Here is a 25020-nt window from a genome sequence, read left to right as displayed (position 1 = left end):
GGGTAACAGGGACCGCGGCCAATGAGGGGGGATGGGCGCATTAGAAGATAACGGGATGACCGGAGTCAAGAACGCGCCGCCACGACATCTCCGCCCGGCCTCCTTATCCTCCAACCGGTGGCCCCAGTTATCCTCCCAGATCCGCGCAGCGGCTTCAGAGGTGACAGCCACGTGTATCGCGGGGGACTAGGATGTTGGCGTGGGGGCGGGGTTGGAAGGGCGCCCGAGAGGTGAAGAAGGACCCGCGTACGCGTGCCCGGGCGCCGGCTGCCAGGCGACGCCGCCGGGAGCGAGTACGCTCCTGACGTCACTCGCCGTTCGTCCAATGAGCGGCGGCCAGAGGAAGGCGCCGTTCCGCTCCCTCCCGCCCCCGCTGCCGCCACCACAGCAGCAGCCTCCGGGAGCTTCTGAGGAGGCGCGGGCCGCCGCAGGCTGGGACGCTGCAGTGCGCCGTCCGGAGCCCCTGGACGAGGCCCAGGGAGCCGCTCGCCCAGACCCCGCCGCCCGATGTCCTCAAGATGGAGGTAGGGGGGAGGGCGCCGTGAAGAAAGCCGCGCTGTGGGCGCGGGGGCCAGGGCGCGGGCGCTCCGGGCGGAGGCGGTGGCGGGATGGGGCTGCTGCTTATGATCCTGGCGTCCGCCGTGCTGGGCTCCTTACTCACGCTGCTCACCCAGTTCCTGCTGCTTTACCGCAAACAGCCCGAGCCGCCGCCGGACGAGGCCGCCCGCGCGGCCGACGGCTTCCGCTACATCAAGCCGGTGCCGGACCTGGCCCTGAGAGAGTACCTTTATGGCGGCGGCGGGGCTGAGGAGCCCTCCGGCGGGCCACCCGAGGGCGGCCCGACTCCGGCCCCCGAGACCCCCGCCCCGCCGACGCGGGAGACCTGCTACTTCCTAAACGCCACCATCCTGTTCCTGTTCCGGGAGCTGCGGGACACCGCGCTGGCCCGCCGCTGGGTCACCAAGAAGATCAAGGTGGAGTTCGAGGAGCTGCTGCAGACCAAGACGGCCGGGCGCCTGCTGGAGGGGCTGAGCCTGCGGGACGTGTTCCTGGGCGAGGCCGTGCCCTTCATCAAGACCATCCGGCTCCTCCGGCCCGTGGTGCCCTCGGCCACCGGGGAGCCCGACGTTCCTGAGGGGGAGGCGCTGCCCGCCACCTCCCCCGAGGAGCTGGCCTTCGAGGCGGAGGTGGAGTACAGCGGGGGCTTCCACCTGGCCATCGACGTGGACTTGGTCTTCGGCAAGTCCGCCTACCTGTTCGTCAAGCTGTCCCGGGTGGTGGGGAGGCTGCGCTTCGTCCTCACCCGCGTGCCCTTCACCCACTGGTTCTTCTCCTTCGTGGAGGACCCGCTGATCGACTTCGAGGTGCGCTCCCAGTTCGAAGGGCGGCCCATGCCGCAGCTGACCTCCATCATCGTCAACCAGCTCAAGAAAGTCATCAAGCGCAAGCACACCCTCCCGAGTTACAAGATCAGGTGAGAGGGGCTTGGGGGGAAGGGTCGCCCGGCCGCGGGGGCCTGGCTGCTGGGACCCCGGGCCTGGAGGCACGCTGCCGCCTGCGTGGGTGGGAAGGGCCACGACTGAATCCCAGTCCCTGCTTTCCAGGGCTCTTGCCAGCCCTGGACAGGGCCCTAGATAAAGGCAGGTAGTGCCTACGTTCTTTGCTTCCGAAGGGCCTTAATGGGAGCTAGAAACCTCTTCGTGTGTTCTTGGGCATCCAGGGTGCTGTCAGCATGGGTCGAAGCAGCATATGGAAGATGGAAGGGAAGTCCACCCTCCTCCCCGGGATGGCTCTGGGACTGTTGAGAAACTTCTATCCGTGGTTGCTGCATTGAGGGCAGCTTTGCTGCATCACCTTGGCCACGTTGAGAAATTGTTCCTGGACACAAAGTACAGGCGTGAAGAGTGTGCTGGTAGCCCAGGGCTGTTGTATTTTTGCAACTGCAGGCCCGTTTTGCTGTGCTGCTTCGGCAACTTTCAGGGTAGAGGGAGTGTCTGTTGGAAAGGAATACTCTTCCACTGCAGATTGGTAACGAGTTGGGAGCCTGTGCGTGTTGTAATTCTCTGTACATTCTGTGTTAATGTCATCTGCCCTTTGGGGGTGGGTTCTATAGCACAGACGCAGACTGCCCCTTACGTTTCAGCTCTTCCTGGCTCTGAGTTCCTCCCACAGTACCCGAAATGGCCCTGCAGATAGTATTTTAAAGATTGGTAGTGATTTTAACTGTTTTAAAGTCTCCCTGTATCTGGCGGTTTGATTTTCTGTAGTATACTGTTTTGATTAATGTACAAGGGTTTGGGTTGTTTTTTTTTAATATGGAAGTGGAAGGGGAAAGAAAGTTTTGTAGGGCTAGAGGCTTCATCCACTTTGGTCTGGGAAGGCTTGTCGGTGTTGAAAGGGTCATGTATGGCTATTTCTTACAAAACATGAATTTTTAATTTTACTTTCTGTCCTCCTTTAATATTGTGTTCATTAAAATGTTTGACGCTTTTAGATTTTGTTCTTTCCTATAAAATTATGTAAATCTGGTATTTGCCTTACCTAGTTTCCTTTAGGGGAAGTTACATGTTTCTAGATCACTGATTTTCTACCACAGTTTCAAGCATTAGTGACCCAAATAATTCAGGAATATTTGATGTTTGGGTTTGGGGTGGAGTATTGACTTGTGTGATGTGGCAGATTTACCTTAGTAATTGTGTTTTGTTTACGCTAATATCACAGAGTGACAGCTTAAAACCATCAGGTGGCAGGAGAAATTTATAATGGAAATATTTCCATAGATTTGCAGAGGTGGTCATCCACTGTTTGATTTCCTGATCTGTGAAGTAGAACATAACTTTATGAAACCTACTCTTTCAGCTCTGAAATATAAGTGACTAAATTATAAATGAGTTCTAGTGTTTAAGCAGTGAGGTGTTTATAGCAGTGTGTGGCTAAGAAAGTCATGAGAGAAAGTTGTTACAGATTTTGATAATTCTATCACAATTTCAATTCTGATGTTTTCTGGGTAACTTTCAGGTGATAAAACTTGACTAAGTTATTATTTGGGGGTTATTTGTAGGATAGCCAGTGGTAGTGAGGGTACATGTCATTTTGAGGTGTTTTTTTTTAATGTAGACTTGGAATTCAGTTAAATCTGAAGGAAATTATGATTAGAAGTTATGGAGCCATTAATAGGTTTATTGCTTTGAAGGAACTTTATCATCTGTATCATTGAATAGCATCATCGTTTAAAATGTAGCAAAATTGCTTTTATTTACTGTATCCAAAGGGATTTTTAAAAACATAGCATGTGTGTGTTTGGTTATGTATGATATTTCAACTTTTAAACCTTAAGCATTAAATGATCACCTCCAGAAGTATACACACCTGTGCTCTTTATATTCGAAGGCATTTCAATGGTCAATCAGTAAATACTGTACAGAACGTATCACTCAATCTGTAAATATTTGTTGTACACCTGCTATGTGCTTATCATTGTTTTAGGTGCTGGGGTTTCAATACTGAACAGTCTCAGTCCTTATGGAGGTTGGAGTTTAGTGAGAATTGAATTAGCTGTACTTAATAAGATTTAAACTAGAATGTGATTGATGGGGTTGAAGTAACTAGGAAGCTGATTTTAGTTTAGTAAAAGAAAATGATAGAAGTGTGAGGATGAAAAGGGCTGCTTCAAGAAGTGTTGAGTTCTCTCATCTGTGTGTAGCTGTTCTGCCAGGAATATTTTAAAGTACTGATGTTGTGGTACAGATTCAAGTTTCAGCTAAGAGAATGAATTAAAATACATTTAAGATGTATCACAATTCTCATCATGAGAATTAAAGTAGCTATGGTTTATCCTTTTTTATAGATCAGGGGATAGTGCCCAGAGTAGTTAAATAACTTGCTTAAAATCACACAGCTGTCAAGTTCTGATAAAGTCAAGCTGCCCTTTTTCCTTAAACTCTGCTGTGTTGTTCTTAAGGATTTTTTTTTTAAGTATGTCATCAAAATATGTGGGGGTAGCCTTCCAAATTAACTGAGAACTCTGAGTATGACTATAAAGCTTTTTTTTTCTTAAAAAAATTTTTTTTGGAAATTTTGAGAAACGATCCTTTTAAGGTTAAATCATAAGGTTAAATCTTTGGGTGCTGCCCCACTTAGCATTTCTTTTTTAATCCAGCAGATTTTATTTCTAAATAGAAGGTCTTGCTAGTTTATCCTTTTTAGCTATCTAATCTACTTAGAGCTAAAGCAGTAACGAAAATTGTATTGAGTCTTAGGATCTTTTGGCACTTGAAATTATTATAAAACAGAAATACCTTGCCAATTAACATCGTTGTCACTTCTTCCCCCTCTTCATTTGTTTTTTATTTTCATGTTGCTAAAGTAAAAGTGGCCCATCAGGACTACCCATTCTTGATGTCTCATAAAGAGATGAGAAGGGAGCTCAAATGATTGGTTGCTTTCTGGGGACCCAGCTGACAGACATTTACCCAACTAACACAGTTTGTAAAGCATTATAGTATTTTTAAATAAGTATACATATTCTACATATTATAATTCTAATTTTATTAATTTTTACTAATATTCTGATTTCACCACCTCAGTGTTCATTGTTTTGATTTTTTCTTAAAATGTATACTTTAAAATAGTAAAAGCCATAGTTTTTAAAAAATTATTATTAGTCAAAAATTAGTCTTCAAGAGAGAAGGATTACCACCAGTGTTCTTGATTACACGGAGAATCCATCTTCAACATGAAATCTGAGTAATAGTCCTGAGGAGTTTAGGGTTTGGGAGTCTGACATTTGAGATTCTTACTGATGCTTCTGTTCCTTGGGTTATTATTGCTGTGTAGTTAGCAGTCGTTGCATACTGAAAGGCCAGATTCAGTTTGTAGGTACTTTGAATTTGGCCTGCACTGTGGTTTTCTTATTTCTTAATTGCCAACATTTAAAAATGGAAAATTTTGCATGATTTGGATTTCTGGCTTTTCTTAGGAAAATTTGGAAGATCTGGTAGCACTAGGCTTGCATTTGTCCTAGCAATAATAAGATGGAGAGATGGAGTCTAGTAGCAGCTGCCGGAACCTCTTACGTGTAGCTTGTAGTTCCCACCCACTTGCTACATTTACCGATGGTACTTGCCTGGCCTGGCAATATAAACTTGAGATGCTTACTAAATGAGGAGCGTTACTGTTGCTCTTCATCGAAAATGGGAAGAGTTAGTTAACAGCTGGATAGTAGAGGGTGATAATTTCTGTCCCTCTTTAAACATTATGTCTTCGAAGAGACTTTCACTGAGCAACTTTATTTTATAAAAGACATTATCATTATAATGTTGAATGTTAAAAAAAATCATTCTGTTAGAAATCTTTTAAAAATCCCTTGAAACATTTTTCGTTTCTCTGCAGTACAGTGATAGTAAGTAGACAGTGGCTGCTTTTACCTTGAGTTTGGTGGACTTTTGCTTTAGTGCAAGGTTTGGGTCATTAATTAACTATATATAAGTGTTTACTTCTCTGACTTACAAATGAGGGGGCATCTACTTATTGACACCATTTGAATTTAATGAATGAGTATGGAACAAATATTTGGGGGAAACTTCACTTTTCAGGTTCATGGAATGTCTTCTGAACATGACTGTTTTGTCATAACTGTTTTGTTCTTTTACTCTTGAAAATATTCCAATATGTATTTGTAGAAAACTTTCACATATTCTTAGTGACTGGAGATTGAGGAGGCGAGGACAGGACTGTATTTAGTTAGATAGGGTCTTTTAGCATCTTTATCTACATCTTCTCTAAATATACCATTAATTTCAGAGAACTAAATTAGGCTTGGTCTGGAAAGCCTCATACTCTATAATGTGGCTTGTAATTGTGTTATTTCTTCCTTGGTCTTCTGAGATGAGGAAGAAAAACATTTATTCTTAATGTTAATTATAACATTTTAAATTTTACTGATTATTTGAGGTAAGGATAGTAATTGATGTCTTCTTAAAAACTTTCAAAGTAAATTCTCTGAAAGCTGACAAAATCATTTGTAAAGTTAAGTGTATGTGCTGTTTATTCACTTACGCTTTCATACTTTTTTTTCTATATATAGACAACTTGTAAAAGGTATCTTTGCTTAGGCTGGAAAATACTTTAAAATAGCTGCTAAAAATCCTTAGTGATTGTAGGAATCATAGTTTTACTTACTAATGTTAGTTTTACTTACTAATGTTTACTTACTAATGTTAGTTACTTACTGTTTACTTTAGTAAGTAGGAATCATAGTTTTACTTACTAATGTTAGTTTTACTTACTAATGTTAGTTTACTTACTAATGTTTACTTACTAATGTTAGTTACTTACTAATGTTAGTAGGAAATATAACTCACCTTTGATACTTTGGGAGAGTGGAGACAAGGACATTGGGGTATCACGCTAGCTGTTCTGGAGTAATGATGTAATGTATTTGCTAATTTTTTATCTATTATGCTTTTTCTTGTACTCCTGCTCAGATGAGTATCTCTATATAAATGGAATTGTAAGATCATTATCTTAGATAGTTGTCATTTTAAAAATAGACACTTATTTTCAGTAACTATTTCCTGAAGACTACCATACCTCCTGTTGTGTGAGAGTATGGTGATAAAAAAATGGTTAAAACAGAGTTCATGCTTTCAAGCTGGTTAGTCTTCCAGGGGAAAGCAATGAACAATTAAATTAAAGCTCATTATAATGACATTTGGATACATTTAAGACCTTCAGTTTTGTGAGAAACAGAGGAGAGATCAGTGTCTCTGCTAGGCAAATACTTGATTACTTTGTGTTGTATAATATTTTGTGGCCTTAGTTTCCTTGGTACACCTAAGTATGCTCCAGTTTAGTGTTGGTTTTAATAACTTCTTGCAAGTTGGGTTTTCTTAAGCTGTTTTGAATTATTATGATTTAGGCATTTAAAACACTTCAGATAGAAAATAATATATTGAAAATTAAATCTTTGCTCTAGAAATTTGATTTACGTATTGACAGGAGAAGAGTAATTATGAGGATTCTAATCTGTGGTGTACAGGTCTGTTGGCTTCTGGGAAAGCCCTACTTTGTTACTAGAAGTAGTAGCCAAAGCAGATCATTATAAAGTAGATTGCATTGGAGGAGCATGCCTGACCAAAAACTTAATATTGACTTATAAATATTACTAATTTATCATATGAGATAGAGGCACAGGTAATAAAATCACTTTGCTAACTATATGCCAGGAAATGTGTGTGCAGTTCCATACACTTGCTATCTCTCTTAATAGTTAAAGGAACTGTGTAGGAGAGGTCGGTATCTCATTTTTACAAAGATGTGGAAACTTGAGACTGAGGGGCTTAGTGACTTTCTCAAAGTCCTTTAAAAAAAAAAAAAAATCCTGACAATAGCCAGGAGTTGGAAACAACCTAAGTGTCCATCATTGGATGAATGGATAAAGAAGATGTGTCACATACATACGATGGCATATTACTCAGCCATAAAAGGAAACGAAATTGAGCTATTTGTAATGAGGTGGATAGACGTAGAGTCTGTCATACAGAGTGAAGTAAGTCAGAAAGAGACAAATACCGTATGCTAACACATATATATGGAATTTAAGAAAAAATGTCATGAAGAACCTAGGGGTAAGACAGGAATAAAGACACAGACCTACTGGAGAATGGACTTGAGGATATGGGGAGGGGGAAGGGTAAGCTGTGACAAAGCGAGAGAGTGGCATGGACATATATACACTACCAAACGTAAAACAGATAGCTAGTGGGAAGCAGCCGCATAGCACAGGGAGATCAGCTCCGTGCTTTGTGACCACCTAGAGGGGTGGGATAGGGAGGGTGGGAGGGAGGGAGAGGCAAGAGGGAAGAGATATGGGAACATATGTATAACTGATTCACTTTGTTATAAAGCAGAAACTAACACACCATTGTAAAGCAATTATGCTCCAATAAAGATGTAAAAATAATAATAAAAAAATAATAAAAATTTTAAAAAGTCCTGGACTCCCAAAGACATGCTGTGTTACTTCTGCAGAGATATATCAATGGTTACTCTGAATAAACCGGGAGTTTGCAAACAAGCTGGTGTTAGGCCCACAAATTAAGAATGGCTTTTACATTTTTTAACTTTACATTTAAAGTTGTTCAAAAAAAAGAGAGAGAGAAGAAGAAGAATGTGCAACAGACCATATGCACCCACGGATTCTAAAATATATCCTATCTGGCCCTTTATAAAAAATGGTTTGCTAATTCCTGCTCTAAACCCTTAAACAGAAAACCCTAAAAAACAAAAAAACTATGGTTAAGTGCATACAAAAAAGGAACGTGTGCGCATATATGTTGAAAGGTACCTTTAAACCTTTTTTTGAGGGTCCTTTTGGGAAAGCTAATGAAAACTGTGGATACTCTGCAGAAAAACGCATAAACAGTTTAATTTCATGGAATTTTTAGTCCTCTGGAAACCTGTCTGGGGTCATTAACTCCCGGTTGCATAGTAAACACAGAGGGATACAACTTCCCATAAATATAACTAAAACTAACCTGCTAAAACAAATATTAAGCACTTAATACTTTTGCTGTCCTTCTTGTATGCCTTCAATGGCGCCAGCATTTCTATTCTTTTTTTTTTTTTTAATTAATTTATTTATTTATTTTTGGCTGTGTTGAGTCCTGCTTGATGCTCACAGGCTTTCTCTAGTTGCGGCGAGCGGGAGCTACTCTTCGTTGCGGTGCACAGGCTTTTCATTGCGTTGGCTTCTCTTGTTGTGCAGCACGGGCTCTAGAGCGCAGGCTCAGTAGTTGTGGCGCACGGGCTTGGTTGCGCCGCAGCATGTGGGATCTTCCCCAACCAGGGTTCGAACCTGTGTACCCTGCATTGGCAGGCGGATTCTTAATCACTTCGCCACCAGGGAAGCCCCAGCTCAGGCATTTCTAAAAAACCTCTCACTATCCAAGAAAGTATAACCTGTCTCTTTTTTTTCTCTTAGTAAGATTCCCTATAGCAGGCTGAGACTTTCTGAATCAGTTGTTCAATACGAACAAGTTAGTTAGTTTCTACCACTAAATATCTACTTTAGAAGTTAAATACTGACCCAGCATTTCTTCCCTTCACATTCTCCATTTCCTCAGAACAGTGTCACCAGGAAACAAGTGCCGTTAAATCCCTTTGTTCCTTTATAGAGTCATAGGACCTACCAACACTTTGGGCATGGCATGAGAGCACTTCACACTTCATTGGAAAGTCATAAAGCAACTACTGGGTCATTAGCAGAAGTTTTACAGAGTAGTTTCGAAATCTCTCTTGCCAAATTGCTAGGACTCCCATAAAACCACATACTTACTATATTTGTACTAGGGAAAAATGAGGTGTAAGTGTTAAATATTTACCTTCAAATGAGTAGAACTGCAGGTGCTACATAGAGACTGGCAATACCATGGAATTATTTCATTCTTTTGGTTGAAGCTATAGGGAAGTACTTAAATTGTCTATTCCAGTAGATAGAGTTTTGAATTAACGTATACTTGCATTCAGCACTCTACCGTGCAAAAAGACCTTGGACAAAAGGCCTTATCTTCTCTTGGTCTCAGTTTCCAGATTTGTAAAATGGAAACGGAAATAATATCTATCTAATTGGAGATAATAAATGTCACATATGATACCTGCTGAATAAATGTACTCCTCTCCGTTTTAATTTCATTCCTCTGATATACTGAAGCATTAAGTTTGAGTTGTACCCCCAGCTTTATGCTCAAACACACAAATACAAGCCTCTTATATGCTGAGGAGGTGCCTGTCTCTCCCTCTGTCCCTCCCTCTCCATCTTCCCCTCCCCATCTCCCCCTCCCTCTCCATCTCCCCATCCTTTTCTCCTTAATAATAAAGTGGAGAGTATAATATAAATGTGACCCTGAAAATTGGTTTGTAGGTGTAACATAGACATTTCTCCAGGCACTATGCATAGGTCTAAGTCATTTACTGATTTACTCCACTTTTGGCCATACCTTATTTTCTGTAACTCTTATATTCTATAACTCTTCCTCTCACTTACTCTTTTCTGGCCTTCTGGGTGTTCTCACACTCCAAGCTGCACCCATCACAAGGCCTTTGCTAGACCTTCTCCAAGAATGTTTTTCCCACAGATAGCCAAAGAGCTTACCCTTTCACTTTTTCAGTTCCTTGCTTCCATATCACTTTTTGACTATCCTATATAAAAAAGTACGCTAGCCTGTTAAATGCAGAATTTTTTTTTTGCACAAACTTTTTACTGATACTGTGTGTGTGTGTGTGTGTGTGTGTATTTCTGTGTGTATATACAGAAACTGCCCAAATCGTAAGTATACAGTTAATAAATTTTCACAGAATGAACTCAGCCTTGTAACTGAAGTCCTGGGATTTTGAAGTTAGTCTGTCTAAAGAATACCCGTTCACTGAATTTCTTTAAATAGAATGTATAGAACATATTAACCTTTTTTTTAATGGTTGAAGGTTGTTGTTATAAACACAGACTGATGATATATAACCCAGTTCTGATTGTAAAATCAGTATTGAAGAGGAATGCCTTCTCCCCTACACACACACAGGCACGCACACGCACTCGAATGATGCTGATTGAGGTTTCCAACAGTTCACAGTGCTGACTGCAAGGTCTGTCAGGCACCTTACTGACACCATCTCTCCTCCTCTCATTCCCACACACAAAGACAAAACACAAATGTGTTTGCAGCCTTCTCTGGCACTCCAGAAGCCTTGGTTTTTAATTTCACATTCTTAGGAAAGTTCCAATATTGATAAACCGCAGATTATCATCCTTCCCTTGGACTGATATAGAATAACAATAAAACTTATTTTCACTGGTTTGGTGCATAATTACCAGTTTTCCTCAAACCAGCAGAATGCTTTAGAACATGTATTTCTTCTCTAATCAGCCCATTGGATCTTTATGCCCATAAATTCTTCATGTATTGTAGGGAGAATGGGGCTGATGATATGGTAGGTGGATTACTGGAATGTCCATGCTTTGATTTGCATAACTTTGATAAAAAAAAAAAAGCTACACAATTTCCCACTCCCCAGCATAATTCTTCCTGATATGTACTTACAACAAAAATGCTGATTAGCAAGCATAGTAAAGATGTTTTAGTTGAGTTTATTCTTTTGTATTAAGTACCTGTTATGTGTACTTGTTTCGTTGGTGAGGTATGTGCCAGTTGAATAGGTATTTGTAACTAAGTATGTTTAGAAATGGTGTTTCTGCCAGGATCAACTCCATATCCTCCTATATAATCTGCAATTATAAGTGACTATTGTTTTCTTTGCTGTAAAATCTTAAGTAGCAATAATGGGGGAGCTATTATTTCTGTTTAGTAGCTGGCTACAAGAATCTCTGTTTTGAAAAATGACTGTGTTGTTTTCTTAGTACAGCTGTTTCATGCAGACATCAGTATCTACCAAATAGTGCATCTGGTGTGGTGTGCGCACTCATTGTTCTTTTCACACAATAGCTTTTCATGCATATTAGATTATACTCATACTTATTACTAAGGATGAATGTGGTTGCTGACTACACAGTCTCGCTACCTTAGTTATTTGGTCAAGCAAGTAAATAATTCAAAGCTTTTAGTTCTGTGAAACTTGCTGAGGCTGAAGTTAAGAGCCATTCTTCCATAGCTAATTTCATTGTGATAATTATTTTTATAATACACTGAAAATTTTGTTTTGTTCTCACCATTATTAAGTACAATATTATTTTTGGAAAGTTTACGAAGATTATGTCTCATCTATTTTAATATTTGGAAAGGTTATTAGTTCTCAGTACTTAACTTTGGATTTTAATCAGAACTAGAATTGCAGACTCTTGACATGGGAAAAATTTAAGTAAATGTTTGTAGCAAAATATGATTGCTTTTGTTTACTGTTGCTGGAGTGGTAGATAGCACAGATTGAATTTAGTTCAGCTATTTTGAAATTAGTGAAGTGTAAGGAGAAAATTCATGACCATCTTAGTCTGTAGTAAAGCCCATGAATACAATTTATCTAAATTATAAGCCATTTTAGGGGTAAATTGCTTACTTAAAATATTTGAGTAAATTATTCAAACTATTTGAATTTTTTAGTACTATAGAGTTAGGATTTGGATTCATTCTGAGATTCATGCCAGTCAACAAGCATTTTAGACCAGAATCTGTGGTAATAATTGTTGGAGCCTCTGTGGTCTTAAGGTTTTTCTTGAAAGTAACTCAGCCTCTTGCCCTGAAATAGTAGGATTATATGATGAGGAACATCTGTTTACTGCGGATTTCTTTATTTAGTGTATAGTTGGGTAAGTCATGTAACTTGTAATTTTTGATACTGAATGAAACAAAAATCTAAAGTTTTTAAAGTTCTTAGAGAAAAGAATGAGGTGGCATTATTATTCACTTCTCTGTTATTTCTGCATAGGTCTAATGTAGGAATTTCTCCTAAATGTGCAGGTACAAATCATCTTTAATATATTTTCATTTAATAAGTTTGACTTTAGTTAGGTGATTGGGTTATGAACTAAGTGTAGCATAGATATGGATAATATTAAAAATCATTTATAGTTCAGAAAATGCTTTGCTACTTTTATTTGGATAGAGAAAATTGAGGGGAAAGCTGGACATTTATAACCTTAAAGTATTAACTTTTGCCTCATTTCTCTTGTTCAGATCTTTTGCTGTTTCTTACTTCATATCTGGAATGGAGTTTCTGTCTGTTCAATACAGCTAACTGACTTAAGACAGACCTCTGTGTTACATACTTCATCTTTCTTATCTTTGCATAGTAGGGAAGTGATAATTTTGGCATAAGATGTTTTCTTTCCCCCCATCCACTAGATTTCAGAAGAGATTCAGTTTACTCAGTAATTGTTTGATACCATCTTTGTCCAGGGCACAGTGCACTGCAAAGAGAATTAGTGCAATGAGGGAATAAATAAAACAGTCCTTCCTTCCTTCAAGATATTTTTTAATCTAGTGTGAGAAACAGTGTACTTAAAGTAAAATAATGAGTTACAACTTGGAATTTAAGAAGATTTGCCATGACTAAGAGTTGTTACTAATGGTTTTCAAAGTATGGTTTGAGGACCCCTTTGGACTTTGAGAGCCTTACAGGGCAGTCTACCAAGTCAGAACTATTCTCATTATAATACAAACATGTTTTCACCTTTTTCACTGTCATTCTCTCATAAGTGTACAATGGAGTTTTCCAGGAGTTTCCTGATGCGATGACATCATCACCCTGAAGGCTAATGGAATGTGAGCTTTTGTAGTCTTATGTTTAAAAGTATTATTTCTAGTTTCTAATATGGCAAATATGAATTCATATAACCCATATAAACAACAGATTTTTGGAGTCCTTAATAATTTTTTAAAATGTATAGGGGCCCTGTGAACAGAATATTTGAGAACGGCTGGTCTAACCTGAAGTTTATTTATTTTTGGCCATATGTAAAGGAGATACCCCTATTGCCTCACTTTCTGAGTCAGCTTTAATGAATATTAAATACATACATTATTTTTTGTTGCTTTATAGTATTGCTTGTACATCTTGGTGTTGTAAGGAGCACAGGCTGGGTGGATGTGTTGCAGTTTTGACTGTACCATTTACTATGTGATCACAGAAAGCTATTACTTGAACTTCCTCATCCTTAGTTTTTTCATATGTAAAATAAGACTTATAATGCTGTACATTGTTATTAGTTACGAGAATCAAGGATGTCTATGAAATTATTATGTAATTTGTAAATGTGCTAGAGTCATGTAAAGTGGTAATTTTTATATTCCCTTATTCAAAGGCATGTATTGGAAAGCTGGTAGAGAGGAATAGAAGGAGTTGGGATTTGAGGACAGTTCTCATTGCTCTGCCCTTTTTTTTAGCTTTGTGAAAGCTGAGAGTTTCAATTTAATTGATCATAGGCTATGGTAAGAGACGTTCACATTGTAGGTTATGATGAATATAAAAAGATAGGCGATTTATTAGACATGGTCAAGAGAATTACTTTGGTTCCCTGAGCCACTCATCTCATTTGATACTTTATCTCTCTCCTGCATAGGAGATCAGTTAACATTGACTCATCTTTGAGTCACCAGCTATTGAGTTCTGTTATGAGGGACTTGCAGCCTCTATTATCACTCTTGTTCGACGTATATATAAAACCGCTTCAGAAAATTTTGAAGCATTTTAGATCTTGATCAGTCTGTGCAGAATTAGGAGTTTAGATAAAAGTGAACCTTTCATATTAGGTAGACGGTGTATGGATGAGCAGGTGGGAAAAGTTTCTTTGTAACGGTATTTGTTATCCTTGTTGGTTTTAGTTTCATTACCACTTAGGAGTACTTTTTTCTCCCTAGGAGTACAGAAATTAAAATCATTTTCCCAAGTATGAACTTTGTCAACCTAGTGCACACCAAGGAATTCCATAAATAGAACAATTCTGCATGGGTTTCCTTAAGTCAGTTTCTTAATATATTCAGTTTAATATAAGCCTTAGTTAAAAAGCTTAATGACACGGAGGTATAAAGGTGATACCTAAGGTAGGAAAGCGCACTGGCTATTATTAACTTGTTTCCTTGCACTTGCAAGTTTATATCCTCACAAAGCACAACTAGTATAGTGACTGAAATCATGGCCATGGGAAATCTGAAGTCCAAGGAAGACAAACAGCTATAACCTTGAACATCATATGTGGCGAATGCTGAGTCCTGATATGGTTCCTTGTGGAAGGGAAGAAGTTTGCTGTCTGACATGTCTCTAGGAGACCAGCCTTCAAATAAATAAATAGAAAGCTTGATAGGAAATATTTCTAGAGCACTTCCCTGTGCCAGATGCTTTATGTGAACTTCCTTGTCTAATCCTTACAGTAACCCTAACATAGGTGCTAATTATTATCCTACTTTTACAGATGAAGAGACTGAGGCTCTCAGAGTTGAAATAGCTTGCCCAGGGTCTCAAAGCTAATAAGTGTTGGACCTAAAATTCAAAACCAAGCCCTAACTAAATCCTGTGTCCTTAACACTGCTTTAAACTACCATGTCACAAAGAAGCTGAGAAGTGAGGGATGCTAAGTGCTTTAAATTATTTCATGTAATTCTTATAACAGCACTGTGAGGTTGGTGTAATTATTATCCTCCTTCTGCATATGAGGAAACTGAGGCTTAAAGGCAAGAGTTTGCTCCGGGTCATATTGCTACTAAGCAGCAGAATGGGATACCAAGCCAAGCTGTCTGGCTACAGAGTCTGATCTTACCACAGTTCTGTACTACCTGCCTGTTTCCCCTCCTCAGGCAACTCCCTATTTAGTTGGGAGGAGTGGGAGGTGTGGGAGAACTACAGAGAGACAGACATGTAAATGGGGTGATTAGTGGAATAACAGAAGTGTGTATAAAGTGCTTTTAGAACACAGATGGGGAAGCAATGACCAGATGGTGGGGGTGGGGGTAGGGGTGCTGGTTAGAGAGGAGGTGACTCTGAAGGAGAACTTGAATAGTGAAGAGGAGCTTACGGTGTGGGGCTAGTTATGGGATCAGAGTGATTAGCAGGCAGACATGTCTCTCAGGAGAAATAATGTGGCTGTGTTAACCTTGCTAAGTGTGGAGGAGCTTGGTGTATGAATTGTCTTTTTAATGTAATATCAGTTGAAATGTCTACGTAAAATAGATTTGAAATTTAGGTTCATGGTTTACGAATATAGAAAATTAAGAATGTTTCGAACTATTTGTACTTTGTTTTCTTTCTAGTTACGTGTAGTTTTGTATTAGTGTGCCATACTTTGCATAATAATGTGCACCATACAAGTTATGGCTAATAGAGGTTTGTGATGATATTTAAATGCAGCAGGAGAACTCATTATTTAAAGGACCACTGAGGTGCCTCTGAAGAACGTAAACGAAGACACATTTTGAAACGATCACCACTGATTTATCTAGTTTATATATTTGGTTTAGGAGATTTGGGAGCACCCTTAATGTTTGCTAGTTCCTAATGTGAGAGAGTCAAGACTGTCAGACTGAAAGGCAAAAACCACACAGGACTCCCAATTACCTAATTTATATCTACTTGTTCTACTCTCTTCCTTAGGCGGGATGTAGTGACGCTTGTATTCCTGACCATGAAATAAGACTGTAGTCTCTGAGTGCCTGACTTTGATTGGTCTCTCTATTCTTGAATACAGTAAACATATTTGTTGAAGGGATGAGGTGACATTTGAGCTGATTGTTAAGGAATAGTGTAGCTTTAGACATAGGAAGATGGGATGGAAGTTCAGTGTAGGTAGGAGAAATAGCAAAGGAACAGAATCAGGACACTGTATGATATCTTTAGGGATTCAGTAAGGAGCCAGTTTGATGAGACTCAAGCACAGAGAAGGAAGAAAACCAGGATTCGTGTACCTGTTACATGCTGGGAATTCTACAAGGTGCTTCACATGTATGAACTCCTAAATCTTTGTAATAATCCTGTGAGGTAGCGTTTTATTAAAGAAAATAAAAGGCACAGACTTTTGTTTTTGGTTAAGAAAATAGTCTTTTTGCGGGGGGGTGGGGATCTGCAGCAGGGCAGAGCGCGGCCTCGGTTGCGGAGCAGAGCCGCAGGGTGGCAGCGGGAGCGCGGGGGGCACCGGGGGCTTACGGCCCGAGAGGACTGGGGAAGTTCGCGCTGGCGGCAGTTCGCGCTGGCGGCATGGGGCGGTGACGCCGCACTGGCCTTCCGCTCCTGCCAGCTGGTTGAGAGCAGGCGGAGGAGGAGGAGGATGCACCTTCGCCAACGGCTTGCCTTCCTGGGCCGGCGCGCAGGCACCTTGCAGAACAAGGAGTAGCTTGCTGACTTTGAACGCGTGGCAAATATTTCAGAAAGCTTCAAGATCAAGGTGGAGAAAGGAACAGTTATTCTTCCAAATTCATCTGCTTCAGCTATTATTCTTATTGGGAATGGACAGTGGAATGTTCTCTAGCTTTATCATGATCAAAAGCCTCCTTCTGTTTTGTATTTCCATGAACTTAGCCAGTCACTTTGGCTTTTCACAAATGCCAACCAGTTCTGTAAAAGATGAAACCAATGACAACATCACAGTATTCACCAGGATCTTGGATGGGCTCCTGGATGGCTACGACAGCAGACTGAGGCCTGGGCTCAGAGAGCGTAGTACTCAGGTGAGAACGGACATCTACGTCACCAACTTCGGCCCAGTGTCTGACACGGAAATGGAATGCACCATAGACATGTTTTTCTGACAAAGCTGGAAAGACGAAAGCCTTCAGTTTAAAGGTCCCATGCAGCGCCTGCCCCTCAACAACCTCCTTGCCAGCAAAATCTGGACTCCAGACACCTTCCTCCACAATGGGAAGAAGTCCATCGCCCACAACATGACCACGCCCAACAAGCTGCTGAGGCTGGAGGATGGCACTCTGCTGTACACCGTGCGCTTGACCATCTCGGCAGAGCGCCCAATGCAGCTTGACTTCCCGATGGAGGCCCATGCCTGCCCTCTGAGATTTGGCAGCTGTGCATATCCTAATTCCGAAGTTGTCTATGTCTGGACCAACGGCACAACCAAGTCGGTGGTGGTGGCAGAAGATGGCTCCAGGCTGAACCAATACCACCTGATGAGGCGGACAGTGGGCACAGAGAACATCAGCACCAGCACAGGTGCATACACAATCATGACGGCTCATTTCCATCTGAAGAGGAAGACCAGGTACTTTGTCATTCTGACCTATCTCCCCTGCGTAATGACTGTGATCTTGTCGCAATTGTCCTTTTGGCTGAACCGAGAATCAGTCCCAGCCGGGACAGTGTTTGGGTTGACCACAGTGCTGACCATGACAACCCTCAGCATCAGTGCCCGGAACTCTCTGCCCGAAGTGGCTTATGCGAAGGCCATGGACTGGTTCATAGCCGTGTGCTACACTTTTGTGTTCTCTGCGCTGATCGAGTTTGCCACCGTCAACTATTTCACAAAGACAGGCCCAGCCTGGGACGGCCACAAAGCCTTGGAAGCAGCCAAGATCAAGAAAAAGGAGTGTGAACTTACACTAAATAAATCAACAAATGCTTATACTACTGGAAAGATGACCCACCCCCCCAAACATCGCAAAGGAGCAGACCCCTGCAGGGACCTCAAATGCCTCTTCAGCCTCAGTAAAACCTGAAGACAAGACTTCTGAAAACAAAAAGACTTACAACAGCATCAGCAAGAACGACAGAATGTCCCGAATTATATTCCCAGTCCTGTTTGGCACTTTCAGCCTAGTTTACTGGGCAACATATTTGAATAGGAAGCCAGTGATTAAAGGGGCTACCTCTCCAAAATGAGCTGCCATGCTCCCAAACTCCAAGACAGCCATACGTTCAGTGATGGGCACCAAGGAGAGGTTGAGCTTGGGAGACCTCCCTTATTTGGGCACTATCTTTCAGGAAATTTTTGCATATTTAATAATATGTACAAATAATATTGCCTTGATGTTTCTATATATAATGTCAGATGTTTCAAAGATGTCACATTGACAAATCAAGCCACTTTCTGGAAAAACAGGAGACAATGGCTCTGACACTCAGATGCTCAGTATCTTACATTGATAGTTTACAAACAAGTATATTTTTAACTGTTCCAAGTGTTACCTAACAATGTTTTTTATACTTTGAATGTCATTTCATACAAATTTTCCCAGCAAATAAATATTTTAGGAAATACTCCATGATTATTACTTGACCAACTCTCACAAGAAACAAATATCACAAAGAGCACATTTTTCATTGAAAAAGAAACTGGGCATTTATGTACAAAACTAATTACCTTTGATAATTCTTACTGTTCTGAAATTAAAAGTACTGCATGATCTTATGCTAAGAAATAGAATAAACAAATATTTATGCAGACATTTAATGACAGAAATATATGGTACATTAGATTAACAGATACAATGTTTCCCCAAGGAAAAATTTAACTGCTTAAAAAATATTTTTTGTGGGGGAGGTGGGAATGAAACTTACTTCTCTCCCTCCGACTCCCCCCACTAACTGAACAATGATCAAGAAAGAAAAGATCTTGAAAAGTAGTGTGATGACAGTCTTGGCATTTAGCCTGAGCATCCACTGTCTGAAACATTGACCACACCTCACTGCAGCCAGTGTGTAGTGCTTCAGTGGCGAGAAATTGTAAATGAGTTATTTTCCATTTTATTTCCCTGTATGTTATTTCATGATTGACTTATTGCTTTAGCTTCTATATATGAATCTTAAATGTTCATTAAGAAATAAAAAATAAAGGAAAATAGTCTTTTTTAAGAAGAGGAAACACAATTTTAGAAGTCATAAAATTCTAAGTAATCATTGAAAACCTGAACCAAGCCAGTGGGAAACACAGAAGAAAAGTAGAAGATATATTTTAGCAATATGAAGTTGGGGAAATGGAGGTGGAACTGGTTGGCTGGAGAAAGGGGGAAGTAAAAGGTAACTTCAGGTTTCTTAGAGTCTATGAAATCAGTGGTGCCAGTAAAACAGAGGAGGAGCAAGTTGGAAGAAAAGGTGTTCCATTTACTTTTAAGCATAAATATATGGAATTTATAGAATCAGTGAGAGCAAATGATGTTGCTAAGGAAAATATAGAAGAGAAAGGAAACAGGAAGAGAGAACCCAAGTTGTTTTAGTATACACAGCAAACTTCTAATTCTCCATTATGGGAAATTTCAAACTTAAGAGTTAAGAATTCAGTGAACCCCATTATATGTAGCCAGACAATCATTAACTTGTGGCCACTTTTGATCATCTGTATCTTCCCACGCTCCCCTCCCTTGATTATTCTGAAACAAATCTCTAGGAGTTGGGACCATAATCTATGTTTGTATGATTCTAAATTTTGTGTTCTTTATACAACACCTTCCCTCCTTGACGAAGCCTCATCCAACCTCTACCTGAATATTTTTAGAGATAGAAGGCATGCAGTGCATTGAGACAGTTGTGTCCTTTTTGACTGGCTCTAATTGTTAGAAAGTTTTCCCTTTTATTGAGTTGAAAACTCTAGCAGATTTATTATTTTGGCAAGGACACAAGAACCCATGCTGAAGTTAAGAGTAGATTTAGACTGCAGAATATTTTTATATTGGGTTTGTAGTAAACCCTTTTTCTCTAAAGATCACAGTGTTTGCAAACGGTTTTACTGCTGCCATGTGATGGAGATGTCACCAGCTGGCATTCAGGGTGCTTATAGAACAGTCTTGAAGAAACATCTTGGAGCAAAAACATATTTTAGATGTTAAAAAAGAGTATCTCAGATCCACATATGAGAAGAAGGCTTGGCGTCTCTTGTAGGTGTAAAATTTTAAATATGTATTTTAAAAATGTTATCAGAGTAACACATATTTTTAAATTAAACATGTTTTTTCTTTTAAACTTTTACTGAAGTGTAACTCACTGCTTAAAAAGTACACTAACTGTAAAAATATAGTTCAATGAATTTTTACAAAATGAACAAAACAGCATTCAGAACAAGGAATAGAATTATTACCAGCATCCAGAAAGTCCCTCATATGCTACACTACCTTCCCTGCTCTGCCTAAGAGTAACTACTATCCTGACTTCTACCACCATTGCTCTGGGTGTGGGGCAGGGAGGTGCCTGTTTCTTAACTGTACATAAATTGAGCCATAGTGTTTACACTCATCGTTTTTCTAGCTTCTTTGACTCAACAGTATGTTTGTGAGATTAATCCATGTTATTGTGTATTGATGTAGTTTGTTTATTATATTTGCTGTGGCGTCTTCCACATGTACCTCAATTTATCCCTTCTATTGTTGATGGACAGTTGGATATTGCTGTTATGAATATTCTTATACGTGTTTTTTGGTGTACATTTATGCATATTTCTATTGGATATCTAGGGTTGCTGGGTCATAGGTTAAGCATCTATCCCTGTGTAGCAGATAATTGCCACACAGTTTTCAAAGTAGTTATGGCACACTAGCAGTTTCACATCCTTTTCAACATTTGATATTATCTGTCTTTTCATTTGAGTTAATGTACATAATTTAAAAATCAAATATAACAGAAGGACTTAGAATTAAAATCAACAATTACTTCCCTAAAGCCTCTACTTTCCTCCCCTAGGTCACACTCTTCAGAAGCAGCCATAAGTACTATTTCTATTTTTAACAACTTTTAAGAGGCAGTGATTAATAACACAGGTTTTGAAGCCAGACTGCTTAGATTCTTTCCTTGGCTTCACTACTTACTAACTGTGTAACCTTGAGCAAGTTATTTAACCTGTGTCTCAATTTCCTCATCTACAAAATAGAGATTAATTATAGTACCTATCCCATAGAATTGTGAGAATTAATAAATATAATGACTTTCATTATGTGGTAAGTACTCAGTAAATGTTAGCTATAGTAATTAATTATGATGTTACCTATATTTTGCTCAACAAAGTCACAGCTGTCTTGATTCAGCGACTTTAGATATTTTCTATTGATTGACTTCCTGCTAAGATAGATGAAGATTTAGCTAAGTGATATCCTCTCTCACCTTCCCTTCTGTCTTTTCCCAATCTAGTTATGTCACTATTTTCAATTCATTCATTGAACTACGTCCTTATTTATATATAATAACATTTATGTTCTGTTCAGACTTAAATCTTCCTTTATTGAAATATTTATGTTATTGTTAGGTCTATACAATTTTTTTTTATTGCAGAGCTGCCTAATATGCAAGTTTATGCTTCCTTTTCTATATTCCAGTTTCAGAATCTTTGTGCCATTAAAGCACTATGGTCCTAGAGTCAAGTTTGAATTCTTTTTTATTCTCTTACCAAGTTGCCTTAACCAAATCTTCAAGATTTAATTGAAAAATGAACCTCTTCTCATGTCTTCTGCCTCTTCGATTCATTCCCTATTTCCTGGAGATCTCCTTCTTGGAGTTTTCATCACCTTCCCCAAATTGGACTTCTCTCTTGGTTTACCAGACCTCTGTCATCTGGGTTTAGGACATCATTGCCTTCTTGACTTGGATCCAGTATTTTCTGGATCACTTTCTTCTTTCTTGCTTTAGGCCCTCATTTTGCTGGCATATATCTTCATGTAACTTTTTAATAAAGTATGCAGTCTGCAGCAAGGCTCTTTGCTCTCTCTGAACCTGTTGTGTGAAATGGGGAAATGATTTGCAATGTGCCTCACCATATTATTGTGAGTGAGGATCAAGCACAGTAATATACGTGAAACCATGACCATCCTTGTCAGATAACTTCAGACCAGCTTTAGAGCATGTATTCCAGCAGAAAACAGGTCGGTAATCAAATCAGCCTCAGGAACCGGCTCCAGAGTTATGGGCAGAGTTATGAGTTCTTTTATGGGCAAATTGTATCCCCCAAAATGTTGAAGCCCTAACCCTCCATGTAACTGTATTTGAGGTTATAGGACCTTTAAGGAGGTAATTTAAGTTAAATGAGGTCGTAAGGATGGAGCTCTAATCCAGTAGGGCTGGTGCCCTTAAAAGAAAAGGAAGAGATACCAGGAGTATGTGTGCAGAGAAAAAAGTCGTGAGAGGATACAGCAAGAAGGTGGTTGTCTGTAAGCAAGGAGAGAGGTTTTACCAGAAACCAGCCCTCTTGGCACCTTGATCTTAGACTTCCACTGTGAGAAAATAAGTTTCTGTTTTTTAAGCCACCCAGTCTGTGGTATTCTGTTGTGGCAGTGCTAGGAAACTAGGTTCCAATTTTGGCTCCAGTGTATAGTGTTTGTTAGACCTCTAGGACTGTTTCGTTATGTACGGTGTGCTAATGCCTGGTTTGGGGGGATTAAGTGAGCAAATAAATGCTTTATACAGTCAGTACCTGGTATGGTAGCCATTCAGCAAATCTTTGTTTTTCATAAGCCTTAAAAGGGGCTTTAAGTTATTTTAATGGAGCTGTGTCATTTATGGTTTTGTTTCTTTAATCAGATAATTCTAACTAAACATTTACATACCAAAGCAATGACAAGAGCAATTATCTCTGGGTAACTGGGTTAAGTTTTTTTTAAAGTAGCTTTATTGAGATATAATTCATACTCCATATAATTCACCTATTTAAACCTACAATTCAGTGGTTTTTAGTACATTCACAGATATATTACAACTATCACCACAGTCATTTTAGAACATTTTTATCACCTCAAAAACAAAACCCCATACCCTCCACCCATCATCCTCCTAGCGCATCTACCACCCCCAACCCTAAGCAACCACTGATTACTTTCTGTCTCTATAGATTTCTCTATTCTGGATTTTCATATGAATGAAATCACATAATTTGTGGCTTGGGGGCTTACTAGCTACCTACCTCCATTTGGATATTTTTTCTGCTCTTCTCTGTCTTCTCCCCTCCCCTCCTGCTGGCACTCCCTTTATGTGTATGTTGGTATACTTAATGGTATCATTTCTCTAAGGCTCAGTTTATTTTTCTTCATTTTTTTCCTCTGTTCTTTGGCTTACATAACCTCTGTTGCTCTGTCTTTGAATTCACTACTTTTTTTTTCTTTTGACAGTTCATATCTACTATTCAGAACCCTTTTTGTGAACTTCAAAATTGCATTGTACTTTTTTTAAAATTTTATTTATTTTTTGGCCACTTTGGGTCTTTGTTGCTGCACGCGGGCTTTCTCTAGTTGCGGTGAGCGGGTGCTACTTTTCGTTGTGGTGCGCAGACTTCTCATTGTGGTGGCTTCTCTTGTTGCAGAGCACGGGCTCTAGGCGCGCAGGCTTCAGTAGTTGTGGTGCACGGGCTCAGTAGTTGTGGCACACGGGCTTAGTTGCTCCTTAGCATGTGGGATCTTCCCGGATCAGGGATCGAACCTGTGTCCCCTGCGTTGGCAGGTGGATTCTTAACCACTGTGCCCCAGGGAAGTCCCTATTGTATTTTTCAACTCCAGAATTTCCACTTGCTTTTTTAAAAAATTATTCTTATATCTATTGATATTATATATTTGATGTGACATTGTCATAACACCGCCCTTTACTCCTTTAATCATGCTTTAAAAATTTTTTTGTGAACATGTTTGTAAGGGCTTATTTTGAAGTCTTTTTCTGTTAAGTCCAATACCTGGTCACTTTAACTGGCAGTTTGTGTTGACTGCTTTCTTTCTGCTTTAGGGATCATGCTTTCCTGTTTCTTTATATGCCTCATAATTTTTGTTGGAAACCAAATACTTTAGATAATATATTGTAGTAACTCTGGATACTGGTCCCCCTCTCCCAGGATTTATTATTTATTTATTTGTGTTTTAGTGATTTGCCTGGATTATTTTAGTGGAGTGTTAAGTCTCTGACATTGTGCCTTTTGTTTTCAACAATGCCCTGGGACATTGTTCTACACACAAATCCAATCAAAGTGTGGGAAGAGTTTAGGAGCTGTTTTATGTCCTGCCTTTCCCTCTCCTTCTCCCTCGGCAAAATCTTTGAGCCAGGGCTCTGGAGCTAGGGTTGGGAACAATGGCAAGCTTTTCTGTGAGTGACACCCCCACTCTAGCTGTTGGACCCTAGATGGAGGTGGGATGAGGGGTGGTAGCAGCCTGAGGTTCTCTTGGCTTGCCTCTCTTGGCGTAGAACCACTGTTTCATGAGCCAGGGCAAGGACTATCAAGGCCTCAGGATTCTTAGTGTGCTATGCCCAAGGTAGTCTCTGTTTCTCAAGTGGGAACTCAGTCAAAGAAAGGAGCTCCCAACTTCTTGACCGTTCTCTCCCAGAACTTAGCCTAGTAATAGGTGGTCGAGGGCCAGATGAGAAACATTGATGCCCTGCACTTAACCAGGAAGAAGGCCCTCTGACAGGGTGCTGGGGAAGTGAGGCAGCCTGTGTTCTTCGCTTCAGCAGTCCAGAGTGGAATCTCTTCCCTGCTGAGCAATCTTGGCTCCAACACCACAGACTCTCACCTTTCTTACCATATTTCTGTAGGTTTTCTTGAATGGAAGTTTCTTGTTTGCCCTTAGGACCATTTCCAGAGGCTTTAATATTTGTTTTAATAATTTCACCAGCTTCACTGGG

The 25020-nt window shown here is 40.0% G+C and overlaps 2 protein-coding genes across 3 annotated transcripts in view; both read left to right on the top strand.

Annotated features, from left to right (window-relative positions):
• Window positions 1-408: 408 nt before the first annotated feature.
• PDZD8 (PDZ domain containing 8) overlaps window positions 409-25020 on the top strand; it is a 95009-nt gene continuing 70397 nt past the window's right edge. For both annotated transcript variants that reach the window (XM_060125453.1, XM_060125452.1), the window contains exon 1: window positions 409-1474. In XM_060125453.1, coding sequence (XP_059981436.1) covers window positions 609-1474 — 866 coding nt within the window. In that variant the 5' untranslated portion in view covers window positions 409-608. The remainder of the gene's footprint in view (window positions 1475-25020) is intronic.
• LOC132507031 (gamma-aminobutyric acid receptor subunit alpha-5-like) lies at window positions 16934-18635 on the top strand. Its single transcript, XM_060125968.1, is given in 2 exon segments — window positions 16934-18091; window positions 18093-18635. Coding segments are annotated over 2 exon segments (1383 nt in total). The 5' UTR covers window positions 16934-16940; the 3' UTR covers window positions 18325-18635.

This window comes from Lagenorhynchus albirostris, chromosome 16, assembly GCF_949774975.1.
Source record: "Lagenorhynchus albirostris chromosome 16, mLagAlb1.1, whole genome shotgun sequence".
NCBI classification, from domain to species: domain Eukaryota; kingdom Metazoa; phylum Chordata; class Mammalia; order Artiodactyla; family Delphinidae; genus Lagenorhynchus; species Lagenorhynchus albirostris.
Note: the sequence above shows the minus strand (reverse complement) of the source record. Positions and strands in the feature narration are given on the sequence as shown.